Source organism: Macaca mulatta, chromosome 19, assembly GCF_049350105.2.
Source record: "Macaca mulatta isolate MMU2019108-1 chromosome 19, T2T-MMU8v2.0, whole genome shotgun sequence".
Classification (NCBI taxonomy): Eukaryota; Metazoa; Chordata; class Mammalia; order Primates; family Cercopithecidae; genus Macaca; species Macaca mulatta.
The window spans coordinates 24625481-24646352 of NC_133424.1; the positions used below are offsets into that span (position 1 = coordinate 24625481).

The 20872-nt window shown below is 42.0% G+C and overlaps 1 protein-coding gene across 1 annotated transcript; it reads left to right on the forward strand.

The window, feature by feature from the left end:
• Positions 1–4410: 4410 nt before the first annotated feature.
• ZNF681 (zinc finger protein 681) lies at positions 4411–20593 on the forward strand. Its single transcript, XM_001083380.5, has 4 exons — positions 4411–4562; positions 7732–7858; positions 8370–8462; positions 18293–20593. Exons 1-4 carry the CDS (start codon positions 4560–4562, stop codon positions 19927–19929), a joined length of 1860 nt encoding a protein of 619 aa, XP_001083380.3. The 5' UTR covers positions 4411–4559; the 3' UTR covers positions 19930–20593.
• The last annotated feature ends 279 nt before the right edge of the window (positions 20594–20872 follow it).

Below are 20872 nucleotides of genomic sequence, written 5' to 3' on the forward strand. Positions count from 1 at the left end.
TCCGGCGGCGCCCCTGATTAGGCGGTTCCCGCGCCAGCGCCACTGATTGGATAAAGCAACAGCATTCGTCCCACCACCCGCCCCACTCGGCATTAGTGCATTTTACCGACGTGAAAACATGCTAAAACATGCACAGGGAATTACAGTTAATTAAGAAGTAAGCTGAGACATGAATGCACTTACTCTTTTCCTTACCAGGGTCTTGTATAATGCATCTTATTTGCTACTTAAGGGTAAGAAAAGAACATTTGGACTTTTCTTTTTCTTTTTTTTTTTTTTTTGAGACCGAGTTTCGCTCTCATTGCCTAGGCTCAAGTGCAGTGGTGCGATCTTGGCCCACTGCAACCTCCTCCTCCCAGGTTCAAATGATCTTCTTGCCTCAGCCTCACGAGTAGCTGGGTTTACAGGCGCACGCCACCACACCCGGGTACTTTTTGTATTTTTAGTAGAGATGTGGTTTCACCATGTTGGCCAGGCTGCTCTCGAACTCTAGATCCCAGGTGTTCCGCCCGCCTCTGCCTCCCAAAATGCTGGGATTACAGGCGTGAGCCACCGTGCCCTGCCCATGTGGAAATTTTTAAACCACTTTTTAATGATTTTCATAAGGCAGGAAAGAACCTCATCCCATCCCTGAGCCCCTCTCTCACCATGCTGTACTGTGCTGCTGAACACATTGTGGGATGGCCATTAGAAATGAGGCGGGGGTGGGGGGCAGCCCAGGCTGAGAATGGTGTAGAAAAAATTATGTTACCGGGCGGGGCACGGTGGCTCACGCCTGTAATCTCAACACTTTGGGAGGCTGAGGCAGGAGGATCACGAGGTCAGGAGTTCCAAACCAGCCTGACCAACATGGTGAAACCCCGTCTCTACTAAAAAATACAAAAATTAACCGGGCGTGGTGGCGTGCGCCGGAAACCCAGCTAGCTACTCTGGAGGTTGAGGCAGGAGAACTGCTTGTATCCGGGAGGCGGAGGTTGCAGTGAGCAAAAAAAAAAAAAAAAAAAAAAAGGCCGGGCGCGGTGGCTCAAGCCTGTAATCCCAGCACTTTGGGAGGCCGAGACGGGCGGATCACGAGGTCAGGAGATCGAGACCATCCTGGCTAACACGGTGAAACCCCGTCTCTACTAAAAAAAAAAAAAAAAAAAAAAAAAGAAAGAAAGAATTGTGTTACCCAAATTTGTTCATCTTAGAAAGGCTCCTTACTTTGGGAGGCTGAGATGGGCGGATCACGAGGTCAGGAGATCGAGACCATCATGGCTAACACGGTGAAACCCCATCTCTACTAAAAATACAAAAAATTAGCCAGGCGTGGTGGCGGGCGCCTGTTGCCCCAGCTACTTGGGAGGCTGAGGCAGGAGAATGGCATGAACCTACCAGGCAGAGCTTGCAGTGAGCCGAGACCGTGCCACTGCACTCCAGCCTGGGCAACAGAGCAAGACTCCCTCTCAAAAAAAAAAAAAAAAAAGAAAGGCTCCTCAGTCATTCCGTGTGAAGTGGCTATTCCAGGGTAATTGTGCCCTGACTACACTGCATTTCAGTTTGGCTTCTCTTTTTTAAAATCGCTGGTATTTAATTTTCTAATTGAAAATGACCAGCTATTCTTTGTGGGTGTCCTGATTTGATTTGCTAGTTTAGACTCTGGAGGTAGGGGTGAGGAAATATTGGGTCACATCAGAATACCTTATCTTACTTAGAGGATATATAGGAATTTCTTAATAATATCTAACAGTTTTCTCAATACCCATAATATTTAACAGTGATAGCTTACAGGGCAGGAAGGGGACACAGAGGACACAACCTTAGAAATTTAATTTGGTCATAAGTTTTTTTGTTTTGTTTTGTTTTGTTTTTGGAGACAAGGTCTCACTCTGGTGCTCAGGCTGGAATGCAGTGGCACAACTATAGCTCATAATTTGGTTGTAACAGTTCTTTAAAAAATATTGTTGGCAGGGTTTGATGGCTAACACCTGTAATCGAAACACTTTGGAAAGCCATGGTGGAATGATTGCTTAAGCCCAGGGGTTCAAGACCAGTCTGGGCAATGTAGTGAGACTCAGTCTCTACAAAAATTTTAAAAATTGGCCTTGTTTGGTGTTGCATGCCTATAGTCCCAGCTACTCAACAGGCTGAGGTAGAAGGATCACTGGAGGTTGAGGCTGCAGTGACCCTTCATTCAGCCACTACACTCCAGTCTGGGTGACAGAGTGAGACCTCTATGTGTACACACACACACACAAAATCGCACACACATATATATACACATATATACACACACAAACATACACATACATATTCCCTATATATATGTATATATACACCTTATATATATAATCAAAATAATATATATGTTTGCCAGGCATGGTGGCTCACACCTGTAATCCCAGCATTTTGGGAGGCCAAGGTAGGCAGATCCCATGAGGTCAGGAGTTCGAGACCAGCCTGCCCAACATGGTGAAACCCCTACTCTACTAAACCTACAACAATTAGCCCGGCGTGGTGGCCCGTGTCTGTAATCCCAACTCTTCGGAGACTGAGGCAGGAGGATTGCTTGGACCTGGGAGGTGGAGGTTGCAGTGAGCCAAGATTGCACCATGGCACTCCAGCCTGGGTAACACAGCACAACTCTGTCTTAAAATAAATAAATAAATAAAGTATATTGAAAGAAATTTAAGCACAGAAGAAGAGTGAAAGACTATGGTGGGGAATGTGATAAAAGGTGAGTGCGGCTCTACAGCTCAGTGAGACTTGGTTTCCATCTTAAGGAACTGCCCTCCCATACTGAAACCACAACCCAGCACATGCCATTTCTCACACTTTATACTTTGCACAAAGGCAGCAGAAGGAGGTCAGCAATATCGATCATGACATGGAAGTCTATTCCCCACTGAGACATTTTTAAAATGTTATTGTCTTAAGCCCTTTTCTTTCTAATAAAGCCTATACAAATACACACAAGCCCGAAGCTACTCAAAATAAAAAATCAGGTTTTTGAAATCCCATAAATAAGCAAACACAAAAACAGCCACTTTGACCAAGGAGAGAGTGGGATGGAGGGGTTTAGGAGGCTGCTCGCTTCACCTCCTGGCCCCATGTGGAGGAGGGGATGGAGTCTAGGGAGACCCTGGGAAGTCACTTGTTCTGACTGGGCTTTCCCCCACCTCCACACTTTGTTAACCATTTCCTGGGAAGAGCTTAGGAACCTCCTGTGCTCTAGTGAGTCAGGGCCTCCCCTCACAGGGTATTTGCAAGGAGAAATTCTGAGACTCTGTGACTGAGAAGCTAGCATAGTGTTTGATAAGCACCTGTGGGAACTGTCATCCTCTGTAACTATCATGTGGCCTTGGAGGGTTCAGATGGCCTGGCCTGGGGCTTGGTGGAGCTGTTTGAGGGTCAGCTGCTTTAGGCTCCCACTTTCTCCTCAATCAAAGTGGCTGCTTGTGTGTCTGTTTATGGTTTTAAAAACCTGATATATAGCCAGGCGCGGTGGTTCACACCTGTAACCCCAGCACTTTGGGAAGCTGAGGGGTGTGGATCACGAGGTCAGGAGTTCAAGACCAGCCTGAACATAGTGAAACCCCGTCTCTACTAAAAATACAAAAATTAGCCAGGCATGGCGGCACGCACCTGTAGTCCCAGCTCCTCGGGAGGCTGAGGCAGGAGAATCGCTTGAACCCGTAAGGCAGAGGTTGTGGTGATCTGAGATTGTGCCACTGCATTCCAGCCTGGGCAACAGAGCAAGGCTCCATCTAAAAATAAATAAATAAATAAAAATTAAAAAAAAAACCCTGATATATAAATAGAAAGTGCAGCTGGAGGTGCCAACGCTCAGCGTCTAGAGCTGTGCTTCATGGGCTTACTTGCTGGCGTGAGACCAGATGAACTCTGGGTGTGAGGCGGTTCCCACCCTCGACCTACAATCCCCACATCCTTTCCCAGGGCCTGAGTAACCAACACAAGGCAGTGCTAAAGAGCGGGTGAGTGACGGGCTTCAAGCCCATCCAGGAAGATTTGAATGCCATCTGTGCTGGGGGCTGTCAGGGTAGGGACTATGGCTGCCAGAAACCAGGACGGTCATAAAAGCTGAAATTTTAAAATAATCGTTATTATATATGTATTTATTTTTGAATAGCTATCTAGTCTATTATTTGAAATGCATGTGACCTTACACAGACGGTTAAAGGCAAATACCCTTTTGGGTGGGCCCAGCTCAGCTCTGGGAGGGAGCCCTGTCTGAAAAGGCTGCAACTTAGGCTGTTAGTCTTCATTCGGCCGAGCATCTGATCACATCTTCTGTCATTCAGGACCTGAGGGGGTGGGGTTTTACTTATTATCTAATCAGGGACGCTGGGCTGGGAACTGTCCAATCAGGAATGCAGGTAGAGCGGACAGGGCGGCTTCCGGGTTTGGCGGGGCCTTTGTCTCTCTCTGCAGCCGGAGCTCCAGGTTTTGCTTTCACTGCTCTGTGTCCTCTGTTTCTAGGGGCCGAGTCTCTGTGGCTCCGTGACGGGCAGGTATTGGAGATCCATATCTAAGACGCCAGGGTCCCCGGAAACCTAGAAATGGTGAGAATGCCGGGTCCGACATCCCGAGACAGGGGAAGGGGCCATGGCGAGACGCAGACCTCGCCGCAGTCAGTTCCACAATCTGCGCCCTGAGTTCTCGCCCGGGTCAGCCTTAGTCCCCTTCGACCATAAGATGGCGGCTGCGCAGCCAGCCAGCCCCCTGGCGTCCTGTCTCTTCCCTGGTCAGTGACTGCGTCCTGGCCTGCAGCTCTCTCTGGGCGGCTCCGCACCCGCAACGCCGGGTCTCTCCCGGATTGTGCAGGGACCATGGGAGGGTCGTCAGGGAAGAATCCAGACGGATGCCGGGTTCATGAGTGGGAAGAGCTTTGGCCCGTGGCATTCCCAGTTTCTCTTTCCTTCTATTAAAAAATGTATGGGAGTCAAAAGGGTTGGCGCGGTGGCTCATGCCTGTAATCCCAGCACTTTGGGAGGCTGAGGCGGGCAGACCACGAGGCCAGGCTGTTCGAGGCAGCCTCCGGAGTAGTTGTAATTACAGATATGTGCCACCACGCCCGGCTAAATTGTTTTCTTTTCATATGGCCATTAGAAAAATAGATGAAGCAGTCATGGTCCCTACAATCCAGGAGCTTTTAGTGTAGACTAACAGCTGGATAATGGTTAAATTAAACATCATATAATTGGTACAATAAACAGATGTGTGCAGAAAACTTGGGCTGTATTTGTGCCACTTTCTTTATATAATTGTGACTTGTGATGTCATCACCTGAAGGGATATTTATTTCTTTTACCTTGTTAATACATATTTGTCTTTTAATAAAATTACCCTAGAAAACCTTTATAAATTTATTTAAATTGCTTATTAGTATATGTTACATATAATTGATAGGGCAGTGTCTAAGAAAGGTTAAAATTATACGAACTCTGAGATTTAAGTTTTTTTTTAAGGTTGGTTTAGGAAAAACAGAACTGGAAATATCCCAGTGGCATAGAGAACAGAATTCTACATAGAATCCACTCCCTGCCCCAGTTCTGCTCAGGTTCACCTTTTTGGAGGCCTTATATAGGTCTGGCCCTACCCTGAGGTGTTGCCTCATAGAACTGATTAGTGGAGATCAGAGTTTTGACTGGTGAATTCTGCTGCCTTTCTAGAGCTGGTGCTTACAATTCCCGAAACACAAAAGCAAATAAATTTTAAAAATAAAGTATATATTTTAGTGTTATAATTTTTTATTGAAACTAGTACTTGCATTCTATCTAGCAACTTGTTTTCTATTCCTACAGATCTAGGAGTTGCTCCACAAGTCACAAAAAAGTAAACATAAAGAATATAAATTTTTCTAAAATACATTAAATTCTTTCTGCATTTCTGTCTATATTTAACTTTTATTGTTTATATTTAAAAAAAAATCAATGACAGAGAAACAGAAGAAATAAAAATGCTGGACTTTAAATCCTGGGAATTATTAAACAGTACCAGCTCCCAGGGTGTTATAAAAATTAAATTACATAATATGTTATCTCAGGCACAGTGCCCTGTAACATAATCTTTTTTCTTTTTACTTTTGTAGTATCTCAGCACTTTTAACTATAACTTTTTTTTTTTTTTTTTTTTTTTTTGAGATGGAGTCTGGCTCTGTTGCCCAGGCTGGAGTGCAGTGGCCGGATCTCAGCTCACTGCAAGCCCCGCCTCCCGGGTTCACGCCATTCTCCTGCCTCAGCCTCCCGAGTAGCTGGGAATACAGGCGCCCGCCACCTCGCCCGGCTAATTTTTTTTGTATTTTAGTAGAGACGGGGTTTCACCGTGTTAGCCAGGATGGTCTCGATCTGCTGAACTCGTGATCCGCCCGTCTCGGCCTCCCAAAGTGCTGGGATTACAGGCTTGAGCCACCGCGCCCGGCCTTAACTACAACTTTTATAAGCCGGTTGAGGTGGCTCATGCCTGTAATCCCAGCATTTTGGGAGGGCACGGCAAGTGGATCACGAGGTGAGGAGTTTGAGACCAGCCTGGCCAACATGGTGAAAGCCTGTCTCTACTAAAAATACAAACATTAGCCAGGTGTGGTGACGGACATCTGTAATCCCAGCTACTCTGGAGGCTGAGGTTGGAGAATTGCTTGAACCCATGAGACAGAGGTTGCAGTGAGCCAAGATCATGTCATGGCACGCCAGCTTGGGTGACAGAGCGAGACTGCAACTCAAAAAAAAAAAAAAAAAAATTGAAAAATTTTTGTTATTTATTTCTAAGTATAGTCTTTTATAATATATATTTTTTTCTATTTTACTTTAAGTTTCGGGATACAAGTGCAGAACGTGTAGGTTTGTTACATAGGTATACATGTGTCATGGTGGATTGCTGTACTTATCAACCCATCATCTAGGTTTTAAGCCCGGCATGCATTAGCTATTTATCCTAATGCTGTTTCTCTCCTCGTCCCCCCACACCCCGACTGGCCCGGGTGTATGTGGTTTCTCTCCTTGTGTTTATGAGTGCTCGTTGTTCAGTTCTTACTAATGAGTGACAACATGCAGTGTTTGGTTTTCTGTTCCTGTGTTAGTTTTCTGAGGATAATAGCTTTCAGCTGCATCCATGTCCCTGCAAAATACATGATCTCATTCCTTTTTATGGCTGCATAGTATTCCATGGTTGTGTATGTACCACATTTTCTTTATCCATTCTATCATTGATGGGCATTTAGGTTGGTTCCATATCTTTGCTATTGTAAACAGTGATGCAATAAACATATTAGTCTTTCTAGTAGAATGATTTATATTCTTGTGAGTATATACTCAGGAATGGTATCACTGGGTCAAATGGTATTTCTGGTCCTAGATCCTTGAGGAATCACCGCACTGTCTTCCATAATGGTTGAACTAATTTACATTTCCACCAACATTGTAAAAGCATTCATATTTCTCCACAGCCTCACCAGCATTTATTGTTTCTTGACTTTTTAATAATTACCGTTCTGACTGGCAATTTATTTAGGTCTGGTGTTGTAGATCTAATGTGACTTTCTTTTCTCATAGTTAGAGAATAGATCAGAGAATGTTCCTGTGTAAAAAAAATTATTTTATTGGATAATTTCAGTCATTTATGTAAGTCAGAACCAGTTCTCTTCACTTTCTTATTTTACCTTGAGTCAAATTATAAATTCTTTCCATGGCCACTTTGTAAATATGTATGTGTATGTGTGTGTGTGTTTTTCAGGAACCATTGAAATTTAGGGATGTGGCCGTAGAATTCTCTCTGGAGGAGTGGCAATGCCTGGACACTATACAGCAGAATTTATATAGGAATGTGATGTTAGAGAACTACAGAAACCTGGTCTTCCTGGGTGAGAATAACTTCAATACAGAATTCCTATTATATCCTAAAGATTTCATTTTTCTTTTTTGTGTAATGTTTTTAGGTAATTTATGCTTTGCATAAGTGAGTTTCAGATCCCTGTTTTTATAAAAATCTTAGGGTTTCATCTCTGTAGAAAAGAATTTCTTTAAGCTGTTTCATCTTGACCTGAACTTTCTGCATTCCTGAGCTAATCTGTATTCTTCACTCTAGATTAGAGTGGTAATTCCAGAAGTTTAGTGGCATAAAATATTATTGCCCACACTTTAAAATCTAATTACCAACACTAATTTTTGATTTGTTGTACTGGACTGGACAGTGAAATTAAGAACTAACAAATTTAAAATATTTTCTAAATATTTAGAAATTTCTTTTGTAAATCAATATTTTGGAATTGATTTACAAGAATCTTCTATTTCACCCTCTTTACTGAGCACATTGCCATGTTGGTGATTAGAGAATATGAGCAAGATTTATGTTATTTATTTTCAATAAAACAGGTATTGCTGTCTCTAAGCCAGATCTGATCACCTGTCTGGAGCAAGAAAAAGAGCCTTGGACTAGAAAGAGACATAGGATGGTGGCCAAACCAGGTAGGTGAGAGTGAAAGTGAATACAACAGATAACATAGATGAACGGTTTAAAGGTCAAAGAAAAAGCTAGTCCTTAATAATGTGATTTGGGAAGCTATGTTCCAAAGGAAGTAGTTTCTGGAAAGCCTGGGTTTTTCTTTTCTTTTCTTTTTTTTTCCTTTGAGAGATGGAGTCTCACTCTGTCACCCAGGCTGGAGTGCAGTGGCACAGTCTCAATCTCAGCTCACTTCTGGAAAGCCCAAGTTTTTCTTTTCTTTTTTTTTTTTCTTTTGAGAGATGGAGTCTAGTTCTGTCACCCAGGCCGGAGTGCAGTGACACAGTTTCGGCTCACTGCAACCTCCACCTCCAGGGTTCAAGCGATTCTTCTGCCTCAGCTTCCCAAGTAGCTGGGACTACAGGTGTGCGCCATCATGCCCAGTTAATTTTTGTATTTTTTTTTTTAGTAGAGACAGGGTTTCACTGTGTGTTGGCCAGGCTGGTCTTGAACTCCTAACCTTAGGTGATCCACCCACCTTGGCCTCTGAAAGTGCTGGGATTACAGGCATGAGCCACAGCACCTGGCCGAGTTTTTCTATTTTGCTCTCACATAACAGCGTCTTCTGTCTTATGCTTTTAAGTTCTCTTAGGACTCTGCTTTGCCTTCAGTGATCTGCCTTCTAATTTAGAGTGAGAGCCAAAGTCGTCTTAATGGCATATAAGAGACTGCACAATCTGAGTGCTTTTCCATTGTTTTGGGGGACACACAGATATCTGCATAATTTTGAGAAACTCTATGTTAAACTATTTTTTAAGTTCTCTTTTTGCATCACCTCTGCAATGTGTGAGAGTAGTAGGTTTTTGTTCATTTCTCTGCACATTCCATCCTGTTTGTATTACTATAGTCTTCAAATATAGTTTGAAATTATAAAGTATGATGTCGTTCAGCTTTGTTTTTATTTTCTCAAGAGTGCTTTCACTATTCAAAGTTTATTGTAGTTTCATATATAAATTTTAGACTTGTATTTTTCATTACTGTAAAACGCCACTGGAATTTTGATAGGGAGTTTATTGAATCTATAGATCAAGTGCCATTTTTTGAATCTATAGATCTAAGTGCCATTAACATGGCACTTTTTATTTTGAGACGAAGTCTCACTCTTTCGCCAGGCTGGAGTGCAGTGGCACAATCTTGGCTCACTGCAACCTCTCCCTTCCAGGTTCAAGCTATTATCCTGCCTCAGCCCCCCAAGTAGCTGGAACTACAGGAGCTCACCACCACGCCCAGCTATTTTTTGTTTTAGTATACTAAGAGACAGAGTTTCACTATGTTGGCCAGGATGGTCTCCATCTCTTGACCTCGTGATCTGCCTGCCTCAGCCTCCCAAAGTGCTGGGATTACAGGCGTGAGCCACCACGCCTGGCCAACATGGCACTTTAGCAGTATTTATTCTTTCAATCTATAGACATGAAATATTTCCAATTTATTTGTGTCTTTTCTAATTTCTTTCATTGATATATCTTTCATTGTAAAGATTTTCTAACTCTTTGATTACATTTCTTCTCAGAAATTTATTTTAATGCTGTCGTAAATAAGATTTTTTTTTTTTTGAGACAAAGTCTCACTCTGTTGCCCAGGCTGGAGTACAGTGGTGCAATCTCGGCTCACTGCAACCTCTGCCTCCCAGGTTCAAGCGATTATCCTGCCTCAGCCTCCCAAATAGCTGGGACTACAGGCACGCACCACCATGCCTGGCTAATTTTTGTATTTTTAGTATAGATGGGTTTCAGTATGTTGACCAGGCTGGTCTCGAACTCCTGACCTTGTGATCCACCCGCCTCGGCCTCCCAAAGTGCTGGGATTACAGGCGTGAGCCACCATGCCCGGCCCTTGTCTTCAGTTTCAATGGCTCTTTTTCATTTTTTTGACTAATTCTTTTGCCACATACTTAATGTTCTTTATTAAAATAGAAGCATTGACAATAGGCAAAGTGCAGTTTTGTATTAGTGTCTTTAAACTTGAAAAAGCAAACACCTCTTCAAGTTTTTATAACCTGTTTTCAGAAGGTAAAGATCTTTTATTGGGCCCCCAGGGTCATGAGATGCCCTCTGGGTTTGTAGTGGAAAGGGGATGTAGCTTGGTCACAAGGCTGCTGGGTCTGCACTGGGGTCCACCTTCAGTTGGCTTCTTACAAGGGGTTTGGGTAGTTGTAATTCACATTTTATTTTTTGGACAGACTGAATTTCCCTCAAGGCTTTGACCTGTAGGGCAGACACTAGGGCAGGTTTCTGCAGTCAGGTCTGTATATGGTAAGTCTTATTTAAGAATGTGGATGAGTATGGCATTCACTGTGTATCAGAGAGGATTTTTCCAGGTCACTGAGTGGGCTTTAACATAGGCAGAACTGGCTGTGAACTGTGGCTCAGGTATCTGAAACTGAGTCATTGAACTGCTTCAGGGACCAAGGTCTGCAGGCCTGCTGCATGGCTATAAGTGGGTACCTTTCTCAAGGCCTCTGAAAGGGTGTGACCTCTTACAGACTGTGGCTGGGAAAAGTATGAGATGATTACAGGGTAATTTCAGAATTATCAGAAGACCAAGTTGGGTAGGCCATTTCCTGGTCTACACTGGAAAACAGGAGTTCTGTAGTTTGCCACCTGCCTTCTGAAAAGGAGCATTCCTCAGAATTGGGCATTAGCAGTTTCACAACTCCCTCCGTGGATCTCAAAGCTCTCCTAAAGGCACTTAATTTGGAGATTGGGTCTTGCTACATAACCCAGGCTGGTTTTGAAATCCTGGCCTGAAGCAATTTTCCAACCTCAGACTGGGTGCAGTGGCTCACGCCTGTAATCCCAGCATTTTGGGAGGCCGAAGTGGGCAGATCACGAGGTCAGGAGATAGAGACCATCCAGGCTCACATGATGAAACCCCATCTCTACAAAAAATACAAAAAAAAAAAATTAGCCAGGCATGGTGGCAGGAGCCTGTAGTCCCAGCTACTCAGGAGGCTGAGGCAAGAGAATGGCATGAACCCGGGAGGCAGAGGTTGCAGTAAGCGGAGATCGTGCCACTGCACTCCAACCTGGGTGACAGAGCGAGACTCCGTCTCAAAAAAAAAAAAAATTGTCTCTAGTTTCTTTTAAATGCTTATTAAAAGTTTCTCATTAGTTTCTTTTAAATGCTTATTTATTAAAAATTTCTCATTAGAATCTTCTGTTTATGATTGCACTTCATTTTCTTTGAAATTTTACTGCCGTGGAGCACATGCCAGTTATTCAAAATACCTGCCTTCTGTGAGTACACAGTCACATATTACATTGATGTAGAGAATAGAGTTTGTTTTTGTTTTTGTTTTTGTTTCCTTTTTTTTTTTTTTGAGACGGAGTCTTACTCTGTCTTCAGACTAGAGTACAATGGCGCAGTCTAGGGTCACTGCAACTTCTGCCTCCCAGGTTCAAGCGATTCTCCTGCCTCAGACTCCCGAGTAGCTAGGATTACAGCCATGTGCCAAACCGGCCGGCTAATTTTGTATTTTTAGTAGAGACGGGGTTTCACCATGTTGGTCAGGCTGGTCTTGAACTCCCAGCCTCAAGTAATCCACCTGCCTCAGCCACCCAAAGTGCTGGGATTGCATGTGTGAGCCACCACACCCGGCCTATTTAGAGAAATTTTTAATGGTACATCAATATTGCAAACCACATTTTTTTTTTTTTTTTTTGAGGTGGAGTTTTGCTCTTATTGCACAGGCTGGAGTGCAATGGCTCAGTCTCGGCTCACTGCAACCTCCACCTGCCAGGTTCAAGCAATTCTCCTGCCTCAGCCTCCCTAGTAGCTGGGATTATAGGCATATGCCACCATGCCTGGCTGATTTTGTACTTTTTTTTTCAGTAGAGACGGGGTTTCTCCATTTTGGTCAGGCTGGTCTTGAACCGCCAACCTCAGATGATCCACCTACCTCAGCCTCCCACTGCGCCCGGCCTTTTTTTTTTTTTTTTTTTTTTTTTTTTGGAGATGCAGTCTCACTCTCTTGCATAGGCTGAAGTGCAGTGGAGTGATTTCAGCTCACTGCAACCTCTGCCTCCCATGTTCAAGGGATCCTACCACTTCAGCCTCCAGAGTACCTGGGACTACAGGCACATGCCACAAGGCCTGGCTAATTTTCATATTTTTAGTAGAGATGGGGTTTCCCTGTGTTGGCCAGGCTGGTCTCCTACTTCTGAGGTCAGATTTGTCCACCTCAGCCTCCCTAAGTGCTGGGATTACAGGCATGAGCCACCACACCTGGCTGCAAACCGTATTTTGAGTAAACATTTCTCTCATTATTGTTTTCCAGTTCATACTAGTGTGTTTTTTTAGTGTAGGTTTCTTAATATTAGTTTCTTGTGCTTTTTAATTTTACATATGTATTATAATTTCAGACAATTTGCAATTCTGTTTGTACATTTTAAGTCAATGTGGGATTTACTTCAGAGATACATCAGCCATATGTCTATCACAATGACAGTATATATATTTGTGTGTTTATCTATAAATATAACCACAATTTTGGTTATGACTTATCTTGTATATATTCTTTCTTAGTTTACTGATTTTTTCTTTTTCTTTTTCTTTGTTTTTTTGAGATGGAGTCTTACTCTGTCTCCCAGGCTGGAGTGCAATGGCATGATCTCGGCTAACTGCAACCTCTGCCTCCCAAGTTCAAGCAATTCTCCAGTCTCAGCCACCCAAGTAGCTGGGATTACAGGTGCATGTCACCACACCCAGATAATTTTTGTATTTTTAGTAGAGATGGGGTTTCACATGTTGGCCAGGCTCGTCTCAAACTTCCGACCTCAGGTGATCCGCTCACCTCGGTCTCCCAAAGTGCTGAGATTACTGGCATGAGCCACTGTGCCTGGCCCACCCCCTTGCCACTTTTTTTTTTCTTAATTTTCAGTGGTTGTTTTATCTTGTCTAATTGAGTAGTCATGGAAATAGTTTTATTTTCACCATGTGTTTAATGATGAATATATATTTGCTCTGTGTGAAAGAAATACTTTTGTGATTTGAAGATAATTTATGAAAAGATTTATGATTCTGTATTTTTTCAGATTTATTTTGAGAAAAATTAATTGTAAAAACACATAACATAAAATTTACCATCTTAAGTCTATTGAAGTGTACATTTCAGGGCCAGGCATGGTTGTGGCTTACATGTGTAATCCCAGAATTTGGGGATGGTAAGGCAGGAGGATTGCTTGATCCCAAAAGTTTGAGACCAGCCTGGGCAACATATGGAGATTCCCTCTCTACAATTTTTTTTTTTTTTTTAAACCCAGGCATGGTTGGGTGCAACTGTGGTCCCAGCTCTTTGAAAGATTGAGAGAGGAAGATTACTTGAGTCTGGGAATTTGAGGCTACACTTACCCATAATTGTGCCACTGCACTCTGCCTTGCATGACAGAATGAGACCCTGTCTCAAAAAAAAGCTGTACATATCAGGCATGTTAAGTATATTCACATTGTTATGCAAAAGACTTCTGAAAATTTTACATCTTGTAAAACTAAAACTCAATATCCATTAAGTAACAGCTGAACATTTTACCCTTTCTCCAGCCCTTGACAAATATCCTTCTACTTTCTGTTTTTATGAGTGTGACTACTTAAGATATCTCCTATACATGAGATCATATAGTATCCATCATTTTGTTACTGGCTTATTTCAGGTGACATAATATTATCAAAATTTGTCTTAAAGTGTGTCAAGATTTTTTTTAGGGCTGAATAATATTCCACTGTACTTATATGTTACGTTTGTTGATGTATTTATAAGTCAAGAAAGGGTAGCTTCAGTCTTTTGGGTTTTGTGAATACTGGTACAGTAAACATCAGTGTTCAGATATGCCTTCTAGGTCCTACATTGCAGAGTTTGCATATCGATTTACAAATTGAATTGTTGTATTTAATAATTCCTTTTTTTTTTTTTTTTTTTTTTTTGAGACAGAGTCTTGCTCTGTCACCCAGGCTGGAGTGCAGTGGCCGGATCTCAGCTCACTGCAAGCTCCGCCTCCCGGGTTCATGCCATTCTCCTGCCTCAGCCTCCCGAGTAGCTGGGACTACAGGCGCCTGCCACCTCGCCCGGCTAAGTTTTTGTATTTTTAGTAGAGACGGGGTTTCACTGTGTTAGCCAGGATGGTCTCGATCTCCTGACCTCGTGATCCGCCCGTCTCGGCCTCCCAAAGTGCTGGGATTACAGGCTTGAGCCACCGCGCCCAGCCTAATAATTCCATTTTTAATTATTTGAGTAACATTTATAACATTTAAAAACAGTGGCTGCATCCTTGTTTTACACCAACAGGTAACAGGTTTTCAGTTCAACAGATTTAATTTTTTTTTTTTTTTTTTTTTGAGACGGAGTCTTGCTCTGTCACCCAGGCTGGAGTGCAGTGGCCGGATCTCAGCTCACTGCAAGCTCCTCCTCTCGGGTTCACGCCATTCTCCTGCCTCAGCCTCCCGAGTAGCTGGGACTACAGGCACCCGCCACTTCGCCCGGCTAGTTTTTTGTATTTTTTAGTAGAGACGGGGTTTCACCGTGTTAGCCAGGATGGTCTCGATCTCCTGACATCGTGATCCGCCCGTCTCGGCCTCCCAAAGTGCTGGGATTACAGGCTTGAGCCACCGCGCCCGGCCCAGATTTAATGTTTTTAAAAAATTGATAGTGGCCATTCTAATTGGTTTGAGTTGATTTTTTCACGTGATTTTTATGCATTTCTGTACAAATGTAATTTCCTGTGTCCTTTCAAACGCTTTTTCCCATTTTTGTATTTTTTTGATGAAAACGAATTTCAATTATTAGTCCATTTAAGACTTGTTTATATATTCTCAGTATTAACTGCCATGGACCTTGCTTGACTGAACAAAGGAGGATGAATGCGGGAATAAAGACAAAAACAAAAGAGTATATTTGGAAGAAGGGGTCAGGGGGCTCCTTGCTTCTAGTGAACAAGGGTCCTGAACTTCAATAGCCCTTGGTATTTATTGAGTAAGAGAGAGAGGGAGAAGGGAGAAGGGGGTGGTTGTCAGTCACTTAGGGCAGGCTTGCACGACTGCATTCTTTGAACAGTAGTCTCCAGATATTCCAGTAGATAACCTCAAGGAGCACGGCACGGCACCAGGGAGTGACTGCCCTCAGCAAACCTTCTGGTGGCAGGCACAGATGTGAATTTACCTACATCCTGCACTCATGATAAACAGTTTGCTGTTTGATCACATAGCCTTCAGTGGAATGCTGAGTTGGTCATGACCCTCGGGCCTTTAGCTCCCTACAGTTAACTCTTATCACATATAATTTGCAAATATTTTTGCTTATTTTCTACAAGGTATTATCACTCTAATGTTTTTTTGATGTGTGGAAATTTTGAAGTGTAGTGTAGTTACTTTTTTCTTTGTTGTTCATGCATTTAATGTCATATCAAAAAAAAAAGGTGCCAAGACCAACATCACGTCATTTCTCTTTCTTTCCTAAGAGATTTGTTAGTAATTTTTATATGTTTAAGTATTTTATTTAAAATATTTTTTGTATATGATACAAAGAAAGAATCCAGCTTTATCAGTGTTGGTGTCCAGTTTTCAACATGATTTTTTGAAGAGATTGTCTTTTCTCTATTGTGTGCTCATGGCAACGTTGTAAAAGATTATTTAATCATATACCGAAGAGTGTATTTCTGGGCTGTCTATTCTGTTTTTTCATCTGTTTATCTGTGTTTGTGTCAGTACCACCTTATATTTGGAGCTATTAATATATTTTAAAATCCAGATATATAACACCTCCTTGTTCTTTTTCATGAGTGTTTGGCTCTAGTTTATAATCAAATTAAAAAATTTTAAACAATATTCTTGTAAAAATTGTGCTTTGGGGATTTTTATAGAAATTATATTGAATGTATTCATCACTGTAAGTTGTATAGACATCTTTGAAAAATTAAATTTTTTGACCCTTGAGTAAAACTATGTTGAAGAGTATGTGTTATTTTCATATATATTTGGATGTGCCAGTTTTACTTGTGCTCTCAATTTCCAGTTTCATTCAGTTTTAGTCAGAAAACATTTGGTGTATAATTTTTATTTTCTTGCATTTATTTGTTGTTGTTGTTGTCAATTTGAGACAGGATCTCTTTCTGTTACCAAGACTGGAGTGCAGTTACTGCAGCCTCAACCTTCGGGGCTCAAGTGCTCCTTTCACCTCAGCCTCCTGAGTAGCTGGGACTACAGAGATACACTACCATGCCTGGCTAATTTATTGATTATTTGTAGGGACAGACTACTACTATGTTGCCTAGGCTGGTCTCAAACTTCTGACCCGAAGAGATCCTCCCATCTTGGTCTCCCAAAGTGTTGAAATTATAGGCATGAGCCACAGCACCCACCTGGTATTCTTAATAAGACTTGTTGTGTATCCTAACAGAATACACCAGGTGCAAATAAGAATATTGTGTATTTTCTTGCTTTTAACTGGAAATTTTTTACGTGTCTGTCAAGCCTTGTTGGTCTATGATATAACCTAAATGTTCACAATCCCCAAATATTATGCTGCAATGCAGTCCTCAATGTTGGATGCAGAACCTGGTGGGAGGTGTTATGGCTTGACATCAACCTCTTGGTAAACAAAAACTTTACCCTCTGTTAATTTAAATGAGAACTGGTTCATTATTTCACACTTGCTCTGTCCCTTGCCATGTGGTATGTTCAGTTACTCTTTGCATTTCACCATGATTGTAAGCTTTGTGAAACCCTCACCAGAAGCCAACGTTGGCACACACTTCTTGTACAGTCTGCCAAAGTGTGTACCAAATAACTTTTTTTCTTTTTTTCTTTCCTTTTTTTCTTTTTTTTTTTTTTTTTTGAGACATAGTCTCACTCTGTCACCTAGGCTGGACTGCAGTGGCACAATCTTGGCTCACTGCAGCCTCTGCCTCACTGGTTCAAGTGATTCTCCTGCCTCAGCCTCCTGAGTAGCTGGGATTACAGGCATGCACCACCATGCCTGGCTAATTTTGTATTTTTAGTAGAGACAGGGTTTCACCATGTTAGTCAGGCTGGTCTCAAACTCCTGACCTCAGTTGATTCGCCTGTCTTGGCCTCCCAAAGTGCTGTGATTATAGGCATGAGCCACCGTGTCCTGCCAACCTTTTTTCTTTATAAATTATCCGCTCTCAGGTGTACGTCTATATGCAAAATAATTGAAGTTAGCAATTTACTTTTAAAGGTATTATGTTATATTGGGGAGCAGAAAGATCTGTGTTGGGTAAATGTAACAGACTTTTCTTTCTATGTGGCTCTTTGCATTCTGCTCACACACTTAACTAATTTATAAATTTTCCACAAATGTATTTTGGTCAATGTGGTTTTGTTACATTTATATTTCTATTAAGAAATTAGGGCCTTTGGGCTGGGCACGGTGGCTCATGCCTGTAATCCCAGCATTTTGGGAGGCTGAGGTGGGCAGATCACGAGGTCAGGAATTTGAGACCAGCCTGGCCAACATGGTGAAACCCCATTTCTACTAAAAATACAAAAATTAGCTGGGCATGGTGGTGCATGCCTGTAATCCTAGCTACTCAGGAGGCTGAGGCAAAAGAATTGCTTGAATCTGGGAGGCAGAGGTTGCAGTGAGCTGAGATCACGCTGCTGCAGACCAACCCAAGTGACACATTGAGACTCCATCTCAGAAAAAAAAAAAAAAGAAGAAATTAGGGCCTTTGGTATTTTGCTATGCCATCTTGCTTGTGTAATTTGTATAATGGTATAGGTTGGATTTGTAAAGTATATTTAGAGTCTATCAAGTGAAGTCATTTGTTATTTTTATTTCTTTCAGTTACTTGTTCTCATTTTGCCCAAGACTTTTCACCAGAGCAGAACATAAAAGATTCGTTCCAAAAAGTGACACTGAGAAGACATGGAAAATGTGAACATGAGAATTTACAGTTAAGAAAATGTGGTAAAAGTGTGGATGAGTGCAAGGTGCAAAAAGGAGGTTACAATGGACTTAACCAATGTTTGCCAGCTACCCAGAGCAAACTATTTCATTGTGATGAATATATGAAAATCTTTCATAAATTTTCAAATTTAAATGGACATAAGATAAGACACACTGGAAAAAAACCTTTTAAATGTAAAGAATTTGGCAAATCATTTTGCATGTTTTCAAACCTAACTCAACGTAAAATAACTTGTACTAGAGTAAATTTCTACAAATGTGAAGACTGTGGAAAAGCCTTTAATGGATCCTTAATCTTTACTAAACATAAAAGAATTCATAATGGAGAGAAACCGTACAAATGTGAAGAATGTGGCAAAGCCTTTAACCTGTCATCACACATTACAACACATAAAATAATTCATACTGGAGAGAATCCCTACAAACATGAAGAATGTGACAAAGCCTTTAATCAGTCCTCAACCCTTACTACACATAAGATAATTCATACTAGAGAGAAACTCAATGAATATAAGGAATATGGCAAAGCTTTCAACCAGCCCTCACACCTCACCAGACATAAGATAATTCATACTGGAGAGAAAGCCTACAAATGTGAAGAATGTGGTAAAGCCTTTAACCAGTCCTCACACCTTACCAGACATAAGATAATTCATACTGGAGAGAAGCCCTACAAATGTGAAGAATGTGGCAAAGCCTTTAGACAGTCCTCACACCTTACTACACATAAGATGATTCATACTGGAGAGAAACCCTACAAATGTGAAGAATGTGGCAAAGCTTTTAACAAGTCTTCACACCTTACTAGACATAAGAGCATTCATGCTGGAGAGAAACCCTACCAATGTGAAAAATGTGGCAAAACTTCTAACCAATCCTCAAACCTTACTGAACATAAGAATATTCATACTGAAGAGAAACCATACAAATGTGAAGAATGTGGCAAAGCCTTTAAGCAGTTGTCAAACCTTACTACACATAAAAGAATTCATACTGGAGAGAAACCCTACAAATGTGAAGAATGTGGCAAAGCTTTTAACCAGTCCTCAATTCTTACTACACATAAGAGAATTCATACTGGAGAGAAATCCTACAAATGTGAAGAATGTGGCAAAGCTTTCTATCGATCCTCAAAACTTACTGAACATAAGAAAATTCATACTAGAGAGAAACGCTACACATGTGAAGAATGTGGCAAAGCCTTTAACCATTCCTCACACCTTACTACACATAAAGTAATTCATACTGGAGAGAAATTCTACCAATGTGAAGAATGTGGTAAAGCCTTTAACCAGTCCTCACACCTTACTAGACATAAGAGAATTCATACTGGAGAGAAACCCTACCAATGTGAAAAATGTGGCAAAGCTTTTAACCAGTCCTCAAATCTTACTGTACATAAGAAAATTCATACTGGTGAGAAACTCTACAAACCTAAAAGATGTAACAGTGGTTTTGAAAACACCTCAAATTTTTCTAAACATAAAAGAAATTATACTGGAGAGAAATCTTAGAAATCTGAAGAATGTAACAAAACCTTTAAAGGTTGTCATGCTTCATTGTACATAAGATAATTCATGCTAAAAACCGTAGTGTGAAGAATGTGGCAAAACTTGTAACCAATGCTCACACCTTATTGCACAGGAAACGATTTGTACTAGAAAAAAAATGTCAAATATACAGAATGTGAAAAAGCCATTAATACCTGTTCACATCTCAGCATCAGAGAGTTCATACTTAATAAAAGCATTATACATGCAATTACGTCAAGTCTTTCAGAAAATATAAGCCTCTAAAGTGAAGAGTATTCATTTTGACGACATACATTATGAACATAAAGCGGGTTGTAGTTAGGCAGGAATTCAGACCCAACATGGCGATATCACCTGGCATGGCAGGCCCTTTGTTAGGACTCCCTGCCCTTCACTTCCTGCTAAGACTCAGGGTGCAAAAAAAGCCCACACCCGCCAAAGAACCCCCGCTCTGCGTCAGCTCGGGAACATGTTATTCCCCAGAAATCGAAACCTACCTCAAGAAAGCTGAAACCTACAAACCCCGCCTACCTCACCCTACAAAAGGCCCCCGATACTCGCCCCAAGCGCGACTTCCTCGGCCCTCCTGCTAGAGGACCGGTTAACCTCTCCCATGAGCCCAATAAAGGCTGCCTTTGTTCTCATATGCCTGGTGTCTTCTTGCTTGGCTCCCTCATTTACATTACATTGCTGCTGAAAGCCTGGGAGGAAGCTTCCTCCAGTCCCCCGCCTGTCCGGGTAGGCTCTCCTCTCCTCTGAGCCGGGACCTCCTCTCTGCACCGGGAGCCGTTTTCACCAAAATCAAGACTTGATTGGATCACTGCTGGGTAAGTTTTCCCCTGTCCTGCAGGCCCCCTCCGGGAATCCCTGTCTGAAACGCGCGGCCAAGTCAGGGGCTCCCTCCGGTCAACTGTGACCTCGGCAC

Excerpts from the sequence above, each read along its gene's own strand:
- ZNF681 (XM_001083380.5), top strand. Across the intron at positions 7,859-8,369 it reads CAGAAACCTGGTCTTCCTGG|GTATTGCTGTCTCTAAGCCA; the intron begins GTGAGAATAACT and ends TCAATAAAACAG. Across the intron at positions 8,463-18,292 it reads TAGGATGGTGGCCAAACCAG|TTACTTGTTCTCATTTTGCC; the intron begins GTAGGTGAGAGT and ends TATTTCTTTCAG.